Source organism: Thunnus maccoyii, chromosome 21 (assembly GCF_910596095.1).
Source record: "Thunnus maccoyii chromosome 21, fThuMac1.1, whole genome shotgun sequence".
NCBI classification, from domain to species: Eukaryota; Metazoa; Chordata; class Actinopteri; order Scombriformes; family Scombridae; genus Thunnus; species Thunnus maccoyii.
The window spans coordinates 6,851,783-6,873,003 of NC_056553.1; the positions used below are offsets into that span (position 1 = coordinate 6,851,783).

Genomic DNA, 21,221 nt, shown 5'->3' on the forward strand with positions numbered 1-21,221 from the left:
ACAACTTTGCAAGAGTCTGCAAAAGTACTGCAGCAAGTCTTTTAGTTTAGTTTGAATTTATTTGCATGAATAACACGACACTAAAAAATCCAATAATGCATGAAAGGAGTGAAAAAATGATTGTAAAGACAAAGGGGCTTATAAAGGCATCTCACCAAAAGAGGGGGAAAAAAAACAATTAACCTCTAGAATTGAAGTCTGACAACAAATCTGTACAGACTGGTCAGTGTAAAATATCATCATATTCCACAGATATCTGAATTTAAGTATTAAACACAAAAGTGAGACGGTCACGAGAAAACCGTGGATTCATGAAGTCTCCGTTTCATCTATGTGTTACCTAGTGGTCCTGTTTGTAGGTAGTGCAGTCCAGCCTCAGTCAGCGGAGTCTCGATCAGGTCCTGCCAGGAACGTCTCTGAGACGAGGAAGAGCGGCCCGGAGACCCTGTCTCACTGCTGCCCCCCGCCGGACTGGAACGGTACTACAGGGAACGGAAAAAGACGAACCGTGTGACTTTAATGTTCTTCAGCAATATTATCAATCACTGTGAATGAGTTGACTGCTTGACGAGTGGAGAGAATTTAAACACCTCTTGTGATCTAAGCTGTTTCTCAAACATTCAAGATGTTGAGTGAAAGTAGCATTATCCAAAGAGGTCTGATATGTTAGGGAAAAAAAGCTTGTTTGTAGTTTGATTAAATACGAAAATTCAAAATAAACATTTATTTTAACATAAAATTCTGTTGCTGGGAGGGTTTATTAAATTTTTCTCAAAAAGCAAACATACAAAACTTAATGTTGCAGGACTGGTCCATAAGAGAAAAAAGAATATGCACAGTATTTACATAGCAAGAGAAACAATATGGTGAATTTAAATTATATTTATTGCTACATGGATTCAATTCATGCCCAGTGTTCCCAGTTCAGTCACTTGTCCACAGCTGTTGTCCACTTAAATACAAATTATATTGAACTCCCAGAGATTCCAACAGTTTCCTCCATTTCTGCAGAAAAAGATGAGTCCTTCCATCGATATAATGTCCTAATTTTTCACAAGTCACGACCTCAAAGATCAGTGATTTCCACATGGAGATGGATGCAGAAAGGTTTATTATTTTAAACTTTTTTTAATCTAATTAGCAACATTTTAATTAGATTTACTACAGTTTCCATATAAAACAGGTAAAGTTAAGAGCCTTTTAGCAGTAAAGAGTGTATTTTTGTTTTATTCATGTGTGTTTTTCAAGCTCCTTCACTAAAGTCCCAGAGTTTGAAAAATGCAAGTTGCCCCTAGAGGCTGAATTGTTCATTACACACCACAATACAAGTATTGGAGAAGCATACTGACAACATTGCCAATTTGCTACTTTGCCAGAGACTTACCAGCAGTGGGTCTAAGAATTTTAATTTTCTCCTGAGGGTCCTGCTGGAAAAATAGTTTCTAAGGTAATTAAAATCAAAAGAGTCCCTACCGGTTAGTTTATGTATGAATGTAATCATCCCACCAGCGGAATTGGTATAATCAGCACATTTTGTGCCAGTTATATTTTGCCATTATATTGTGTGCAAATTTGACATTTTAGCCTGAAGGCATCCCAGGAGCAAAAGCCACCGAATGTACAAAATGGAAAGCTGGAGAACAAGAACGTGGCAAGCAGCCCATTGGGTTTTGATATTTCATGTCAACGGCTGTTAAATTGTCCTGATGGTGGCGCCACAGGAAAGACATCGAGATTTATTGTGTGGGGATGAAAAACACTGACTGATAATTTCATGTAGTTGAGGTATCTTACTCTGTGAAAGACTGAAAGACTTGTGCACAGATATATGGACCAATGAACCATATTTCTTACACAATCATTACTTACCAATTAGCTTTGGAGCTGCTCATTACATGTATCGTCTTATTCTCATAACTTATTGGGTAAATTTTTATTAATTTATGTTTGAACATCATCATACACACCTCTACAGGATCACATCGATACTGCACATCGCTGCTGTTGCTGCCCCCGGGCTTCCTGCCGCTGTGTGTGGTCCCTCCCCCTAGAGGACCGGGGTGGTACTGCGGCTCGGCGGCCGCCGCGGGAGGCTCGCCGCAGAGGAAGTCCTCCTGGGAGGAGCGGGAACGAGATGTCTCCGTGGAAGACAGTCGAGTGGTCCGGCCTTCCAAGTAGGCACTCATCTTACAGAGAGGAAGAGAGAGTGGCAGATGTCAATTGCTGGCCTTTTCTCATTTCAGTTGTAATGAAACACTTCAGAAATGGAATCAATCCAGCGAGGGAGCCGGACGACTGCCAAAGGCGGAGGGTGATGACTGAACTGAATGAGAATGAAAGTAAGAGACAGGAAGACACAGCTGGGAGTGTTTGGACACGAGTGGACTTGAGTATATGTGTGTGCCCCTATGTGTGTAGAAAAGGCAAAGACACTATGATAAGGATTTTCAAATATTATTACTTTGAAAACCTGCCTGTCTTTTGCTGACCCTGATTATTTTATTCCTCAAAAAAAACAAATCTAAGATACGTATCCCTTGGCAGGCTGCAGCTTTGGACTAAAAAGGTGCTGTAATAACTGTTGCTGTATTTGCCTTTCATTTTATTCTAGGCTAAAAAAAAAATACAAGCCCAAAGACAAAGATGCTTAATGTAGAGCAACCAGTTCCAGGGCCATATATAGCACCAATTATGCCAAATTTAGCCCTGCCACTCCCTGCAGGCTAAATTGGCAATAACTTTAAGTGTTCAAATGGACTGCGGAGGAGCACCGAGCATGATTTTTGCCTTTTTTGAGTGCAGTACGGTCTTTATACGAGCGGGTAAGTAAGTGTGTGTGTCAGTGTGTATGTAATACAGTCATGTGTGTGTGACTCACTGATGGAGGCCGTGGGTAGGTATCATATGGAGGTGGGGGACTGTCCTGTTTGGGGCTGGAGGTGGCGTCATCCTCGTGTTCACTCTCACTCCAGTAATCTGCAGGAAACCCACACACACGCGTACTGTTAGATACCGTTAGATACTGCAGCATCTCTTATCTATCTATCCATCATTACTGAGTGAACCCTCACCCTGCTCCTGGCGTATCCTCTCTCGCTCGGCGTAGCCCACAGCTGCCATGTTGAGACGACTCAGCCATCTAACAGATCATAAAGAGAATAGCCACACGCATAATTGGAAGTATCACACACTATATAAACCACAAAGAGCATATAAAAGATGTTGTTTCACCCTCTAAATATAAAGACCAAAGGGAACTGGAGACTGAAACCACACAACGCTGTATACAACCAAGAGGTGAAAATATAATATTTTTAAATAATGATAGCTTAGTGGAAGCAAATAGCAAGTATACATCACTTAAATGGAGAAAAAAGTAGACGCAATGGAAGTTTATTATGTTTTTAGCTCTGGTGAAGCACATTTGTATCACAAAATATAATTTTTTTCTCACAAAATAATAAAAAAAGCAATAAAGTGGAGCGAAGTAACTGTAGGCTTCCACTAAAAATCAATTTATTTCTGCATTTTCGTTACATCTTTCTGAAAAGAAGACGGTTGTGTGTTTCACTGTGTTGCTGTTGAGAGAAATAACTTATAACATATTTTTTTGTAAACGATTATGCAAATTAAAAAAGCAGTAGGAAGAGTCTTTGCCCAGGTTGAAACTGAAAACCGCCATGTAAATATCTTGCAAATAATGTTCTGTACACTGTGCGGCTCACTTCCCAACATGACAGGCCTCTTTTTTAGTACCGCACAAAAAACATATTTGTTTAGTGTTTTGGGGACAGTAAATAGGAAGCTGCACTCTTGCCACCCAGCAGGAAGTTCGCTCCCTACCGCATAACCTTCATCTGCATTTACCTGTTCATGTCATCCACTCCATCTGCTGCAAAGTAGAAACTCTTGACCTTGGGGTGACATGCTTTGAAAGCACTAGAGAGACATGGGGAAACAGAGGGAGTTTATTTTTTGCTGGCACGCATTTACACACACAGTCTCAGGCGAAGGTACATACGCATAAATATGCAATAGGCCTGTTTTCATCATGCACTTACTACTTCTTGCGACATTCGCTGGCCCGGTCGATCTTAAACTCTGGAAGACTGACAAAACCCTCTGCCTTCTCATCCTGAACAGAAAAAGAGATGAAAAACAGCAAGAAAAGGATAAATAATGAGATTATGGGAAGTGACAATGACAAAGTGATTAGTAGAAGAGTTTAAAGGCGACATATCATGCACATTTCCAGGTCTATATTTATATTCTTGGGTTCTAATGGAATATCTTTGCGTGATTTACAGTTAAAAAAACTCCTTATTTATCTTATACTGGCCCTTTATGCAGCTCCTCAGTTCAGCCTCTGTCTGAAACAGACTGTTTTAGCTCCTGTCGCTTTAAGAGCCCACTCTGTTCTGATTGGTCGGTTTCAGAGGCCACGCAAACATACAGTAGTAGTAGGATTTCACTTGTTTTTCTCGTTCTTTACTTGAAATGGAAACTTCTGGTCATGGTCGTTTCAGGCTTCTGATGAGCCCACTCTGGTCTGATTGGTTAGCGGTTTTTAAAGCTACAAAAAGGAAACTTCTCAAGTATATTTGTGCATGTTTGAGCCCGAATCCAATCCGAAATATGCGAACGGACATGACCAAACCACGGAACAACCTTAGCGACAAAAGCTACAGAACGGACGGCTGCATGTGGGAATGCACAAACATCATGAGAAGGAAGTAGAGGTAACATTGCAAATGTAGCATTCAGAGCAGGCTGACGCCCTGGGCTTTAGACTTGCAGAGAGCATTTTAACATAAACATTAACATATAGTACATTCAAGTTTTGGAACACTGACCATGTTTAACATACATAATTATAACAGCATAAAAAATAACAGAAAATCACAAAAAGCATTCTACGTCCTCTTTAAAGACCATGAAGTGCTCCTAGCAGTTTTAAATAGGTCAAATACTTCATTAAAAGTTATCCTGACTGAATCCTTTTTTTTACTTCATTGTTCAAAACCTGCTGCAAAGTTTTCAGGGCTCATCCTGAAATTGTTATATTTGAACATAAGTTGTGACTTCAGGGTAACTTGTATGCAATATTTTCTCTGTTTCAATAACTTGCACAGCTCCTACTAAGTTACAGCAAGCACAGATTTTGTAAGAAATGTCATCACTGCTTCCTTAACACTGTGTAACATGTTATATTTTGCTACATTTGGAAAACTGACACTTGTAATTTTAAATGTTTTACAACCAAAACTAAAAATTCAGACAGCCTGGAAATGAGAGGACAGAGATAAAAGCGTAGACTTACCTCCTCATTGATGTACCAGTAGAGGCAATTGTCCTTCAGAACAAACCAGTACTTCTTCCACTTCTGAGAAAAGTAACCCTTGGCATCTCTCTTTCTCCACAACCAGCCCTCGCAGTCTCCTCTGCCCAGCGCTTTGCAGGAAACACGCCTCCGACTCAGGGAGGCCAAACTTCGTCCTAGAAAAACACGGGTTGGGAAAACATAAAGGTGACAAACACAGAGACTAAATAATAAAGCATGAGTTGCAAGAAAGACAATTTGTCATTTAAAAGGCAGAGCGCTGTACTAATGCTGCTTGTAAGTGCTCACTCTCTCAGTCTTTCATTGTAGTGTGAATAAAAGCTTTCAGAAAATGCCATATTCTAATGTTGTAATAATTCTTGGCAGGAGTTCAGTCTCTGGGTTTGACAGAACACTGCTGCACTGCAGTAAAAAAAAAAAAAAAAAATTGCCTGGCATAAAAGCCCTGTAACATTTTTCATAGCAGGCTCCTCATTAGAGATTACCGGGGAAACTTGGCTGCCAGTCGGGGACAACGAAGAAACTTTTATTGTGCTTTATCAAAAGTCTCACGGCTTTACAAGAGGGAACGCAACTCAATATCCATTTATTTCTGTGGCGACGGAAAGTTCAGCGTATAGTGAACTTTATCTCAAAAAGAAACAACTTTTTTTTTTTCTCCCTCAGTGCTAGACACAAGAAATTAAGGTTCAAACATGCAACGTGAAACGCATTTTAGTCTGGAGTTGCTTTGCGGATAATTAAAAGGTTGTATAGTCTGATATATAGAGGAAACTATACACCCTGAACCAGAACGTGTACAAAAGTGGCCTCAGAAGTCATTTTCTTTGCAGCAGCTCCAGATGAAGACTGATACCATCACCAATTTGAGTTTTCTTGCTTTTGAAGTGACATATTCACTTTTCCAAAAAATGAAGATTAGCTCAGCCAGGATCAAAGCAATGAGTAATATTTCATTACCTGTTTGATAGGCTTGCTACTACTCATCTGGAGTTGTGTTTCTTTCTACCTGGTGAATGTAAGTCCAATATTCACTCTCTTTTAGCTCTGTTTTTGCTCTCTACCATCTCCTGAGGGAAATATCTGGCTCTTTAGCTGCTAAATGCTCCGCTATGTTCACCAGCTGCTCTACAGCTAACTGTGTCAGTTTGCCATTTGGTGCTGAACAGGTAGTGCACAGTGGCTTTTTAGAGCTTCTTCTCTGAAAACAGCAGCTGAAAACAACACTGTGAAAGCACTGAGAGTGAACCAGAACAGTAAAGCTGCAGCCAGACAGCTGAACAATGAGCTGAAACTCGCTATAAAGCAGCAGAGTCGCTGATGATTCTCTGTAGGTTCATCACTACGAGCCACGCCTCTGACATCATCATTTGACACATTGTTACCATACAAAATATTGATTATAGCCGCTTTAAGCATCAATAAGCCATCATCATAGTCATTTCAAAACTTTGGTTTAATTGCTGTAAACAAACAAATCCATTGCCGAAATGTACAGATGGAGCTAAGCTTTTTGAGTTTCTCACAATGGCAGATGGTGAAACAAGGGAAAGGCCTGTGGAAAAAAAAAAAAAACATCTCTTCCAACATGTTTATCCTTGTCAGGGTGGTGAACGGAAAAAAAAACGCTTTGGTCAAAGAGGCAAAGAAACGGATATCAGGAAGTTAAAGAACGGACAGTTAAGCGAAATCGACTTAATAGGAGGAAGTGAAACCATCTGGTTCGGATGTTGCTTTTATCTCAATTTAGTTATTGTCACTGGTTTGAGGAAACGAAACAGAAATGATAAAAAAAAGTCTAAAAATGCTGCGTATTACACTTCATTGCTATACATAGAAATTTCACTGGTAGTTTCTGTCTTCACAGTGTAAAGAAATGCTGAATCACTGGATTGTCATACGTGATTGTTCATGTGGACTACAGGAAATGTACAGACAAAAAGCTGCTTCTCCTGCAGTCAAGTCTGTCGAAATCTGTCAAAATGTGAGAAAAGGGTATTTCCTGACTGTAAAATGATTTAATGGTGGAAAATGCGGACAATAATCAATTCCTGATTGGCTGCTGTCAGTTTAGGTTTTATTTTTATTTCACCACATGACATAATGGAATTCTGATTGCCTAATCTCTATTAAAATGGAGAAATGAGAAGTGTCCTTTCACATATGTATAAAAATAAACGCAGCATATGAGCAAATAAATGTGCAAACAGCATTAAAATGACTTTGATACTGAGGATTATTGAAATAATCAGCCGATTAATCAATTAGGTGATAAAAAGAAAATGGATAAAAAAACAATTTTGATAATTTATTAATCATTTATGTAATTTATCAAGCAAATACTTGCTGGTTCCAGCTGTCAAATGTGATGATTTAAGGCATTTCTCTGTTTTATATGATTGTAAATTTAATATTTTGAGGGCTCTGACAAAAGGAGGTTATATGAGGAGGGTGATGTTTGTAAAGCATGTCTGTGTTTAGTGATAAAAATGAAAATATCCACAAAAGACAAACTGGCATTGGCCCCGGTACACTTCAAAGTAATTATTTACAATTAGTTCCTAGCTTAAGAGAGTTTTATAATCAGTGCACAGCAGGTCAACTGAATATGCAAACACTGTATGTTAAATCTGTCTACAGGTCAGCACACAGTTCAACACCAGAGTTTTGTCTCTATTTTCCCTATAATTAGTACCAAAATATGTTATTTCCATGAAACGTTCTAGGAAATCCTTAGAAAATTACAGACCCATAAAATAAAATGTTCCTAAGAGAATTGGTTCGACTAAAGCAGCAGCTGCTTTCTTATTTTTTTTGCACAACATCCATTAGCGAGCGAGCAAATGAGTGAGTGACCGCAACTGGTGAATGTTGGGCTGTGAGGGGAGAAATTCCTGCTCGCACTGTGGTGGGAAAAAAAAAAAAAAGGGAAACCGAACAGGTGGCTTTCACCGCTTACCTTTATTCTTCTTCCTGTTCTTTGACTGCAGAGAGGAGGACTGTTGGTATGTCTGAGAGAGTTTGGAAAGAAGAAAGAAGAGAGGGAGGAAGGAAGGGAGAGCAGGTTGTCAGGATGAATCAGTGGCCTTTCTTTACTGCAAAGAATCCTGGGATATAAAAGATGACAGATCTTAGGGAGCCGAGGAGACGGGGAGAGGAGGCAGAAGACAAACTGACATAAAGGGAAACTCTTTCTCTCATTATCTCTCTCTTTCTCACACACACACACACACACACACACACACACAAACGTGGGGTACGGATGGAAAAGTCAACCTCATGGAGGACTTTAGCGGCTCTCACACCTTCTAAACATAGAACAGGGAGAGGAAGGGAGGAACGGTGGCACAATAGGACGTCCAGGAGTTGGAGGAAATGTGAGAACACAGAGGTCAGGGGCCTCTGGGATTAAATAAAAACCTCAGTAAGCAAAACATGAGGGACAACGTTCAGCTCTCGCCAGCGCGTTTTTGTGATTTGACCTCTTTCGACAGGTCAGATGGGGCAACAGAACAGCTCTGATGTCACGATACTACGCGTCAAGAGGCTGGAGCTCGGCCATTCGCGGCCCCACGCTCAGCAGGACAGATGACATGGGCCCGCCCACACCCACTGACACGCCATCTGCCATCGCAGCATCCGCGCACACTGTAAACACACACACACACACACACACGCTCAAACACAGAAACGCAAACACTATTAATTTCCAAAGAGATACTGTCAAGATATATAAGGTCACCGCCGGTCAATGTGACTGTCTGGACTGAAGAGCGTCGCGCTCAGACGGACAGGCAGGGCGGACAGATGTCATGGAAGTGACAGGGGGTAATAACGAGTCAGCATTCGCTCGGATCACACTTCACTTTTGCACCTTTTCATCAGGGGAAAAAGCTCAAATGTTTTCGTCTTTTCTCCGCCTGTTACATCCGGTATGCATTATCAAACTTTTTACAAGACTTTAACTGTGAGGATGCGACTGAGGGGAAAGTCAGAGGAATTACATAACCTTGTTTGTATGTCTAGTTTTGTATCTACAGTGTAAACATAGTGCAATCTGAAAGCTACTGCCTGCAACTTGAGGTAGAAGTTGCAGATAGAAACGTCTTTATTGCTAAGAGCAGTGTTTTTGGACAAACCTTAACTACTTTCCAGTATTGCCCCGCCAGTGAGAGGCACACCTCTCTCTGCGTCTACTCTGTTCAGTGAGTGGCAGAGAGGCGGAGCAGCACACTCAGTCCTCACAGCAGCTGACATCGACGTGAATGAGATGCACATGTGCAAAGTGTTGCCAAGGACTAATCACTAATCTGTATTGTTTACTCCTCCTTTGTTTCACTTTAAACAATTTAATGTGATGGTTTTGACCTTTATCACTGTCTTATCACTCACTATCACACAGTTCATTCCTGTTTCTGAACTTCCTGGTTTCATATCAGGAGGCTGTGCTCTGTGTGAGAGAAAAGATAAGAAAGATATTTTGTTGCTTCTAACTTTCTCTCTGAGTGATTATTTTACATGTAAATATAGCCGATATCACAGCACAGCTGTTGTCTTTAAATTATGTGTAGTTGTGATTTTGTCAGATGACATTTTGGTTATAAAATCTGAATTTTAGCAGAGCAGCAGCTTGGAAATGGTTTGGAAGTGACTGCTGGTAAACATGTAGTATTAACGGGCCGCGTTTCAGTCACTATTTCATACTCGTCCCGTTGTCTGAAATAGAAAAATGTGTAAATGAGAGTAGGAGAGAAGCAACCAGATGTAAAGGGTTGACACCATCTCACACTAGGCAGAATGCAAATAAGACACAATGACATCACAAATATGCTAATTAGTACATGACATCATCTGGTGACATTGAGCAACTTTTCAAGCAGGCTTTAGCTCCTTTCCATTGAAAGAATTTGACAACAGTGGCATTGTTGTGCTGTCAATCACTAAATTTGGCTGCTACTGTGATGTTTTTTCATCAGGCTTTCTGTTAAAAGAGTGGTTCAACATTTTGATAAATATGCAAATATATTTTCTTGTCAAGAGTTGAGATGAGAAGATCAACAAGACTTTCACATCTGTACTGTAAATATGCAAACATTTAGCTTAGCTTAGCTTAGCTTAGTTTAGCTTAACATAAAGACTGGAAACGGGGAAACAGCTAGCGTGGCTCCATCTAAAGGAAACAAAACCCTCCTACCATCACCTCTAAAGTTCACTAATCAACACTTGTACATGCTGTTTATTTAATCCATACAAAAACTGGACCTCTTTAAAAAAAACTGAATAATTTTAGGGAAGTTCAAGAAGGCATCAACTGAAGGGGTGAAAGATTTTTAAAATATTTACATCATAAATGTTGTTTCTTAGTAAAAACAGTCTTTGGACTTGCTGATGTAAAACTATAATAAATATGAAAAAAAAAACAAAATAAGCGACTCACGTGATAAATGGAGGCTGGGTCTCTCGGTGGAGAATCTCTCTGATTTGCCTGGAGGACATAGTGGGAGGGGCTTTGGCTGTGGTGGCTCCGCCTTTTGGCACGTTTGGCCGTGTCATTGGACCGTTTGCCCGGACGAGCTGTGTGGGAGGAGTAATCCTCAGAGCTGGTCCTCTCCTCCCCGCCGCTCAGTCCCACATAACGCATGAGTGACGCTTCTGTGAAATGAACCAAACACAGAACACATTTAAGTAAAATATCTTTATATCAAATACATTTTAAAAAATGTGTCAAGTTATGTCACAAATATCCTTGATGCAAATTGCATCAAGGATAGTCTGAGGTGTCAGGTTTGCAGTATCTTCTGGATGTTTTTTCTTCAAAATGTTCATTTTCAGTGTCATATGCATGTTTTTCTGCAGTGACATCGCTGCCTATCAAGAGATTTTTTAATCCCAATTAAGTTTTTTGGGGGTTAATTAAAGATTAAATCTAAAAAAAAAAAAAAAGTTCCATCAAAATTAGAAACGTGTGATGTTTGAGTATAATAAATAATACATTTGAGTTTCAGATTTTGACCTTTAATCATAGCATCATTATTAGGCTGATCATTTATTTTGAGAATAATGGGCTCTGGTTTCTATCTCTCCGTCAAGCCGTCCGTCCTCTGTAAGTACTTGAACTATTGCCATGATCATTAAGAAAAGATCATAGTAACAGTTAAATGAAAAGAAATGAGAATAACCAGCGTCAAAGTCAAACACTTCACAAACCCAACTTTTCCACCTCGTTAAAGGTAACCTGACGACGGTTTGTTACACTGAACCATCTGAGAAGTCGTGCTTGGAAACTATTTGGAAAAGAAAGAGCACGGACTTTCAAAAAATGCTTGACAGGTGATTGGATGAACCATCTGTCTATCACCGTCTTACCTCGTGAGGCAGCTGGATTCGAGTGAGAATCCTCGTAGGACGCTGATTGTTCGGACACAAGCGAATAACTTGAAGACTGACGAGATGGATTCGTGCGTGACTTTGCGATGTTGTGATCTCGTAAATCCAGGTGCCTCGCAAGGTAACATTAAAGGTGTGTTCATACTAAACATTTGCTTCACATCAAGTCTGAACACCATTTTTGCCTTCGCTCTAAGGGAGAACAGCCGTTCTTCTCAGAACAGCATAATAATATGTTGTTTTAAAAGGGACATATCATGATTTTTGTGATTTTCTGTTATTTTTACAGCACTGGCTACAGAACTGCTGCATGGAATGGAGTGGTTTTCCAAAATTTATTGGCCGACCTCTTGTAGACCACTAACCAGACATTTTTTACCATTACATCAGGCATTTTAGTGCCATTAAATGGGACATTTTTACCACATTACCACATACACACTGTTTTAACCCAAACCATGATCTTTCTCTAACCCTAACCAAGTGTTTTTTTGGCGTAAACTTAACCATTCTAACCCAAATCATGGGACGTATTGGCGTATCACCTGCATTTGATCATGTGATCTTGCAAAATCAATACCAATGTGCACGCATAATAATTCCAACAAGAAACTGACTATTGACACGAAGGAATCCGTACCAGTAGTCACTTCCTAAAATAAAACCACTAGTTTTTGTAGTTTCTGAGACACTATTGGATCCATGTCCTCCATCATATTCTATAGTGCACAATAATACTGTTTTTTTTAGTGAGCGTGTGTGAAAGGGAGAACATGTCCATGCATGTATGAGCTGATCTGTGTTTGTGTTTATTGATATATTTTGTTCAGAAGACACACTCTTCCATCTTTTTCGAACCAAACTTCACCGCGCCACAGGGGAGGAAACTCAGGTTTCACTACCTCTCTCCACGATTCCCACCCGGTCCTCCCCTGGTTGCTAGGCAGCGGCCAGTGGAAAATGAGACACCGAGAAGAGCTGCTGTCAGCGTCACCATGGCAACTGTGTGAGTGATTCAGGTGGAGGTCAGGGAGAATCGTCTTTTTTTTTTTTTCTGTTGCTGCCTCCTCTCATCCCTCCTTTTCTGCCTCCTCCTTTTTCTCCCCCCCTCCTCCCCTCCCGTCTCTTTTCCTCTCTTTGTATCTCTTTTATTCTTACTGCCTTTCATTTTCTCTGCCTTTGTGCCGACTGTCTACCTTTTTCCCCCCCTCTCCCTCCCCCTTCTCATCCCCTCTTATTTCGTTTCTCTGTGATGCTAATCACAGAGAGAATTAGAGAAAAGGATGGAGGCGCATTGATCTCCGCACACTGATCTCTTCATAATACGGAGAGTCGGGGACGTTTAACAGAATCTAACAGGCTCCCGAGGAGGTGCGCACACATGCATATGCACTCCACACGCTGGCACTCACCTCTGCGGCTTTCTCTGTTGAGCTTGGCTGGGTCTTCATAGTCGCCCACCCAGTTACACTCCACAGGCATGGAGATGGGCCTCAGCCTGCCTACAAGTACACACACACACACACACACACACACACAATTACAAAACTTATCATCCTGACTCTCCCTTTTTATATGCTGATGTGTGATATTTAAAATTCTTGCAAAGATTTCAGGCTTTTTAAAGTTTTATTCTCAGAGCTCCAACACTTTTAAAACTTATTATTAACCACCTTGGGCTGGCAGGTGGATTCACAGGCTCATGATTGGTTTTTTGGCTCAAGTGGCTCAATTCAGCAGAATGAGATCGAACTCAATCCCCCCCCTCTCCTCTTTTTCTCCCTCTCTCTCTCTCACACACACACCACACTCTCATCATAAGAGCGTACCATATGTAGGCGTGGTGCAGTAAACAGGCTCCTCCTCATCTCGCCGGCGAGACTCTTGATCCAGGAAGGAATTCGGTGACTCAGAGCGCTTAGCAACACTGACGCCACCATGGTTACGGGATGCCTCATCCCCAGACAAGGCTCCTGTCTCATCTCTATGGCAACAGCAGAGGCAGATTTACCGGCAAACAAGCGTACATCAAAGTCAAAGCTCCTATTCCATTTTGTTAAAACGTTTTCCTTAAGAGTGAAAAGTTCACACACACACAAAAACACGCTACCTGGGTGTGTATGGCTCAGCGGGCGGAGGCGGGATGTAAAGATCCTGGAGGGCGGAGCTCTTGGTGGGTGTGCCTGAGGGTGTGGCCGAACTGCTGCCTGGGCTTCTGGTTGGCTGCAGGAGGCGAAAGTGACAATTGATCTTTCTTTTTCAGGTTTCTAGAATCTTGAACATCTTGCATTGATTAGTAGCTTAAAGGCTGCTAAAACATATTTTCTCAATCAGCCTCTTTAAAACGGGCGCTACATGAACACACACACGTGCCTGCCAAGGTTAAAACAGTTTTAGTTGTCTGTATTTGTGTTTTTATCTGTGTATAGTTTGAATTGGGTGAAAAAGGTGACATCACATTCGTCAGTGCACTTATTAACATTCAGCGACATTGGAATCAAAATCTGATGACGGTTGTTGGGTTGTTTACTTCTGTTGCCGGGCCACTGTCACTGAAATTGGAAAAATTGAAGTCTTTAACTCAATATTAATGTCTTTTTTTTATGAACTTTAACTTTATTTAACGTTATAGAGAAATACTTAAACTCTGGAACCTAGTTTTTAGAGGCTTTAAAAGATAATTTGGGTTTATTGGGTTATGGCCATCATTTTTATGGGTAGTAATAACACTGTAGTCAACAAGTTAATTGCTTTGGAACACTGGCGATGTCGCTAACACCAAAAAAAAAAGGGACATAGCAAGAAACAGTCAGATGATCAGACAGGTTTTAAACTTTTAACGGCAAAGACGACTAAGGTGAAACAAAAATACTAGAGTGATGTCCCGAAACAATACGATAAAGTAAGATCAGCAGAATTTACAGATGAACTTCATTGATTTCTGGATGCAGAAGTCGAGTGTTGGTGCAGAGGGGACCCATCCAAGATTGGCTGCAGGGTGGCCCATGAATTTACGTTATACTGCTTTGGCCTACAGTACTGAGAGTCGTAGCTGCACACAGTCGCAATCTGGCAAGCGTTTTTACAACCCATCTAACTGTCTGACTGCTCTTATGATATTGATATCGCTCTGTTCCCATCATCTCAGTAATTACTTTGGTGACTTCAGACCTTATCTTACAGTAACCAACAAAAATGATGGCCAAAACTACAAAAAAAAATAAACACCAAGCCGTAATAAACCCGAATTACCCTCTTTGAGACTCAGCTAATGCAATCACACAGAAACAGTGATGCAGGGTAGAAGAGTACTGCTGTTTTCCTTTGTGTTTCCTCCTGATTGTGTAGATAATTAGCGCTAATTGGGGATATACATTTCATAATTCGCAGCAGCTCTGGGAATGTGGGTGGAGGGTGCCATCAGTTTTCCCTTCAAACTCATCCCAGTGTGTTTCAGCCTGCAAACAAAACCATGCTGAGCCACAGTACCCTGACCTAATTACACGCTTTAGCTGAAGCCGTACTGGGAAAGGGAATACTGTGGGGAATTATGTGGGCCAGTGCAGTGCTTTAATAAAGTCTATAAAAGGTAGAGCTGGTCCCACCTGCAGAGCCAGGGGTTTCCAGCGCATGTTCTTCAGCAGCGCAGGGGCGGAGCTGAGCGTGCTCTGCGGACGCTTCTTCAGGGTCAGGGACACGACGCCTTTATCGGCCCTCAGCGAGCCGACCAGGTTACGTAACTGCCAGCCCACCTGTAGACATGAGAGGACAGCGGGTCAAAGTACATGCTGACCTGCTGGCAAGCTATCATCATCTGGATAATGAACAGTACAAACACGACCTGATTCGTATCTAGCATTTACTGTATACGCTGCAGCCCCGTAGTTTGAATTCCATCCACGTCGTGATTGGATCTTGCTTGTTGAGCCTTCTGTGCAAGGCAAGTGAGTGTGGAGGTGGGAAGTCTATCTATAGAGCTTTCATGTGATGTAACCTGCCCTCAATGTGAAAACAAATGTATCTCATCATACATCTTTCATATTCAGTCACAAATCCATGCCAATACTCTTTGTTTGTGCAGAAAAACCTACTGTAAACAAAAAGTAAAAATGTCTACTATCTGACTTTTTAGTCGTCTGCTCCGTTTGGGGAGATTCTCTCTCATAAAGGCATCTTAATTGTATTTACTGAAATGACCTGAGATCTGATTATAATGTAAGAGGAGGTGCAGAGAAGGTGTCGAAGATCTGATTACACTCATTGCAATACTTGCTGTGTGCATTTGCAGCTTGTAAAACTACAATCTGCACTATAGACGTAAACAGAAGTTGGCTTTAACTCCCAATTTGATTGACAGGTTTTATAACACAATGACTATATAACACTAACTACTGACTAATTCATACTGCTTAAATATTACTGTAGGAGTTACTGTTTATAGGAATCTTTTCTGATGATGTTAAAGATCCCATCCAGTCATGTTTTAAGACATAAAATAAGTGAGATCAAAGTCAGTGATAATAAATTGTGTCTGACTTGGTTTTCCCACAAAAAAAAGTTCAAACACCCTGTTAAAAATCCTTAAAATCTCCTCCGTCTCCCTCACTGAAAACCCCAGAATCTATGAATATGCAAATATTTTTCATTTCAAAGGTTTAACGGCTGGACACAAGATGTCTGAAAAGTCTGTTCTCAGTGTTTGTGCACTGGAGGCTTCAAGTTTCCACATGCATACTGGACCACGATTGGCTTCCAAACCAGTTGTGATGTCACAAATCATGCTCGTAGGTATCAGCAGATGAAAGTGAAAACAAACTCTGCACATATATTATTCTGCTCAGTGAAGCTCAAACATCTAACTGGAAGAACAAGAAAAAAAACAGATTTTTGAGTGGACGAGGACTTTAAGGATTGTTACCTTTAAGAAAACAGGCCTATATTGTCAATTATGATCAGTTGAGAAACATACAAATTGCTCAAATCATGAAGCAACACCTGTGATCTAGTTCAGGCAGCCCAACGCGCTCATATACTGCAACACTCTCCTCGCTGTAACATATATCCAACGCACCCTTATTATCATGGCGGCGTACTTAAGTCTTGAGTGCTCTGCCCACACTCTGCTGCATGCCTGCTGCCACACTGCTCACATGAGCCATGCCTGCTCGCTGCCGCTGCCTTTCATACAGCGTTTCAAAACCACCATCTCCATCTCAGCATCCACCTGTAGGCTCTGAGTCTGTCTTCCCCTGGGAGGGGAAATCAGTATCGTCGCTCCCCACTCCGTGCTGTGTCTGATCAATGTTTCCTTGTGGGGAGCAACTAGGTCAGAGCCTAGACGCCAAACACTATTACTGTATGTAGATAATAATCTACCCTGTGTGAGTTGGCTGACTGAAAAGTAAATATATATAGATTTACGGTAAATGATTGAAAAACATGCATTTTTTCCTATCTAGTAAAGATATTTTTTTGTATATTTTTTGTTCATTTCAGGAAGATGTAATACCTACATTCACACACATGCACACAAGACTTATGAATATATATTTTTGTGTATGTTTAGAAAATATAGGCACACACACACACACACACACACACACACAGTAGGAAACCCACCACAGTCTGATGATTGACTTGAATGACTTCATCTCCCGCATGGATCTTCTTACAGCGGTCAGCTGGAGACTACAAAGCCAGAGAAGACAGACGACTATGAATTGATCTGAGCTTATTGATCCCTGCATAGTAGAGTGGAAGTTTCCTAACAAACTGTATTTAAATATCTATAAGAGAGAAAAGCCTTGCGGAGGAATCTCTATGGAATCTGATACGCTGTTATGGATCCAAATGTTGTCAGTTTTGCAGATATTCTGAGTAAGGATTGGTTTTCGATACCCTTCGACCTCTGGGCTCGTGGAGGGAAATAAGCTACATTGGGGTTTATTTATGTCTCAGATAAAGCTAAGTGCTTGTGTAAAACATGGGGATTGTGAGACTCTTACCCCTTCAGTAGTTCCTGTGATCACGTGGAGGCCGTCGTAGGTCGACTTAATGTACATCCCCTGACAGACGGAAGGAAATAAAAAGAAAAGAGGAGATTGTGTAGCTGCAGGTGAAGTATTAGTTATAGTTTTTCACATACACATGCACATGAATAAAAAAGAAAACACAAGCAAATTAATGAACACATCTGCCAATTTGCATACACCGCCCACACAACAAAACAAACACTAATGAATACGTCAACCACTCGATGATACTTGTAAACAGGCTCACTATTGTTTTCCTGAATGATCATTGGTGATATTGACTATACACAACCTTTTACTAATCACTAGTGTTTTTATTAGTTTTCCCACAGAAACATATATTGTGTTGTTTAGTGCAACTTGAAGTGTTTCTGAATTTGCTCGGATTTCATTGAGCTCTCAGCCACCGAATGAAACAATCCCCTTCAACACACACACACACACACACATGCACACAGTCATTACCAGTCCTTCAGAGGTTTTGATGTTAGTGAGGTGAACCAGCTCGAGGTGGGCCGACTGAGAAACCAGCGGGTCCGATGACACACACACAATGTGCTCGCACACCTCCGACAGAGTCTTACACTACAGAGGAGAGAAGAAGAGATGACAAGTAGCAGCACACGGAGCTTTTATAACAAACAGGTTCACCGGCTGTGCTTCATTAAGAAGACAGAGATGAAAATAAGAGCAAAAAAAAGGAACAACCTTCACCTCGCATTTATCAAAATTATGACTCTAGCTCTGATAAATCCTTGTGTTTCCCCTCAGAGAAAGTTTCAGCTTCTTAACCAAAGGTTCTGGCTTTGTGTTTGCAGAGGACAGTAAACATATTTGGCCTTTTGTCTAATGAAGCAGCGTCTCTTGCTCCAGATTTCAGTTCAAATCTAAATCTAAGCTCCCAGTCTTAACATCGCTATGGTTTATTATTGTTCTCTGCTGCTTCCTGTAGCATTTTAAAGCATCATTTCAACCAATTTTCTCACTTAGCGTCAGTTTATTTGCCTTGTTTTTTTTTCCCCCCCCTAAAACAACGGAGATGAATAAAGTTTTCATTTGTGAGACTCACTGTATTGAAAAATTCATCAGCAATATATTTCTCTCCAGAAACAACTGAAGACTCTGGATAATCCACAGAACATGCTGACGACTGATTTAGGGATCATTTCCCTGGCAGAAATTTAGTTCGAATGAAAAGTGTTGACGGCGTATTTTCTGGATAATCCACAGCAGTGGCTCCCAAAACTTTTTTTTCTGTCATGCTTCTTCTTTTTGAAAGCTGTACTGGCAGCTCGATAAGCTAAGGAGTATGATAAGCTTCTTCATATTTTAGATTTTTTTGCTCGACGTACTATCTTGTACTTTAAAATGTCATTTTGCTGAGTAAATCCTCTGAGTCTTGCTAGCATCAGAGTGCTCTCGTTTGCTAATACTTTATTTTACAGGTGCTTTAGCTTTATACTGATATCCTGGAAGTTTTTAGGTGTAATTTGCAGGTATGCAATGGTTAATTTTTAGGAGGTTTTACAGAGAGAGTGGTGCAATTTGGTACAAATTACTACTACTGTTCTTTACTTTATCACTACTACTTTGTACTTTTTGTATTGTACTACTGAAAGAAATGGGAGCCAAAAGCCACAGCCCTCATTCTGTGCAAAAATACATTCAGCTGACGCTAAAATGAGGCTTCAGCAGTCTGAGTCAGCTAACACAAGTCAGTATCTTCCAAAGTTACAGTCTGCACTGTACGAAATTCCCTCTTTTCCATGGAATGATGTTCCAGTCTGAGCTGTGGCAGAGGGATACAGAACATTCTGGTAGTCTGGTAGTAAGTATGTTATGCAGCTTTTTCTACTCAAGACGTGCTCAGAGAAAAAACTTGAGTGTTTTTTTTTTTTCTTTGCAGATTTGACAGCTGGAATATTTTTGAATTTTGAGTGTTGCGGTGCGTGTGTGACATCTCAGAGCAGGTCTCCAGCTGTCATCCTCGTCTTTCAGACCTCCACTCGCTCCTGCCTCTGTGCTTAATAAGACACGGAATATGTTACTGTGTTTATCTGTTGTGGTCTGAAAGAAACAAATAATGAGAGAAACGTATTCCAGAGGACTTGTGGCTAAAAGCTGTCAAAATGGACATAAAGACATCGTTTGTAGGGCTCAGTAGAAGAAGAGCTGTGAGAAAACATCTGAAGAACACGGTCACATCATACCGCCTAAGCTGACGACAGCTGACGAGGGGGGTAAGAGGAAACAAAGACGTAGCATGTGGTCCGTTCACCCTGCCGGTTCTGGCGAGGATCTACATGCGACTACTAGCACGTACCCCTCCGCCGCAGCTCGGCAAGGAACGAAACAAAAAGACTGTAACTTCAGCAGATACCGACTCAATTTAGATAACCGAGACTCCTGAAGCATCACATTAACTTCAGCTGAACTTTGCAATGCATATTTGCTCAGAGCGAGAGCTGTGGAGCTCATCTCTTACAGCGTTGTCTCGTTACGGGGGAATAACTTCAAGGTCAATACGGAGAGTAGTCATTTTTTACAGCTTCTAAGACCCATTTCTATGTACGTATTGGCACGTTGGTATTGTATTAAGACAGACTTGAAAAAACCTGAACCTATCCTTTAACGCACAGGCTAGAAAGTACATTTTTTTTCTGAAATGTCAAACTTCTACAGGAGGCGTCGCTGAGATTTATTTAGACACTTCAATATCTGAATGGATACGAGGGAATGTGAGGTCTTACAAAAACAGAACGCTACCCATCAACACAGAGTAAATAAGCGACAGCTGGCTGAGGAAGGGAAACTCACCACATGAAGGATTTTGTTCTCCGTCTCAAACACCGTACAGTCCTGGGGGACAAGCAAAATTTAATGTGGCGCGAGCAGAACATCCTGTCTCGCTCAAAAAAAACAAAAAAAAACACTCAAAAACAAACCATCTCACCGCTCACACTGTATACTGTCTGGGCCTCACATTACTGAACCCTACACCTGCACACTCTATGCCCTCGCGGATAAAAATACGCCCACACAAACAGACACATTTATCTTTTATTTATACACACATCAGTCATACAAAAAAGACAGACTGTTAAGACGTAAATAGCAAAAAAGAATCAAGTCTCGCTCAGAGATGCAAAGAGCAGAGTCTTAGACTGCTGCATCACACCCACACACACACCGTTCTTCGGGGGATATGACAACCCACGGCAGCTCCCCTCTGCCTCACACTTCAAGTGGAGGAGAATAAGAGCTATCAGCCTTCAAAACACACACACACACACACACAAACAATTCCACACACCTGCTGTACAATGGTGGTGAGCTCCAGGCAGAGCTGAATGACATTATTTCGGGTTACTGAGTAGTCTGCCACTGCAGCAAAAGGAGACCTGGGAGGAACAGATAACACACCAGTATGTCTTATAATGTTTCTGCTGCATTCGATAATG

General features: G+C 41.0%; 1 protein-coding gene across 2 annotated transcripts in view; it reads right to left on the reverse strand.

Moving 5' to 3' along the window:
• cnksr2a (connector enhancer of kinase suppressor of Ras 2a) overlaps nt 1-21,221 on the reverse strand; it is a 69,965-nt gene that overhangs the window by 27,441 nt on the left and 21,303 nt on the right. For both annotated transcript variants that reach the window (XM_042399245.1, XM_042399243.1), the window contains exons 4-21: nt 21,074-21,161; nt 20,578-20,619; nt 18,226-18,345; nt 17,734-17,793; nt 17,348-17,416; nt 15,334-15,480; nt 13,839-13,951; nt 13,558-13,712; nt 13,141-13,230; nt 10,779-10,993; nt 8,301-8,352; nt 5,321-5,496; nt 4,062-4,135; nt 3,868-3,939; nt 3,072-3,139; nt 2,879-2,976; nt 1,968-2,186; nt 341-482 (exon numbers count right to left, since the gene is read on the reverse strand). In XM_042399245.1, the coding sequence (XP_042255179.1) occupies nt 341-482; nt 1,968-2,186; nt 2,879-2,976; nt 3,072-3,139; nt 3,868-3,939; nt 4,062-4,135; nt 5,321-5,496; nt 8,301-8,352; nt 10,779-10,993; nt 13,141-13,230; nt 13,558-13,712; nt 13,839-13,951; nt 15,334-15,480; nt 17,348-17,416; nt 17,734-17,793; nt 18,226-18,345; nt 20,578-20,619; nt 21,074-21,161 (2,000 nt within the window). The remainder of the gene's footprint in view (nt 1-340; nt 483-1,967; nt 2,187-2,878; nt 2,977-3,071; nt 3,140-3,867; nt 3,940-4,061; nt 4,136-5,320; nt 5,497-8,300; nt 8,353-10,778; nt 10,994-13,140; nt 13,231-13,557; nt 13,713-13,838; nt 13,952-15,333; nt 15,481-17,347; nt 17,417-17,733; nt 17,794-18,225; nt 18,346-20,577; nt 20,620-21,073; nt 21,162-21,221) is intronic.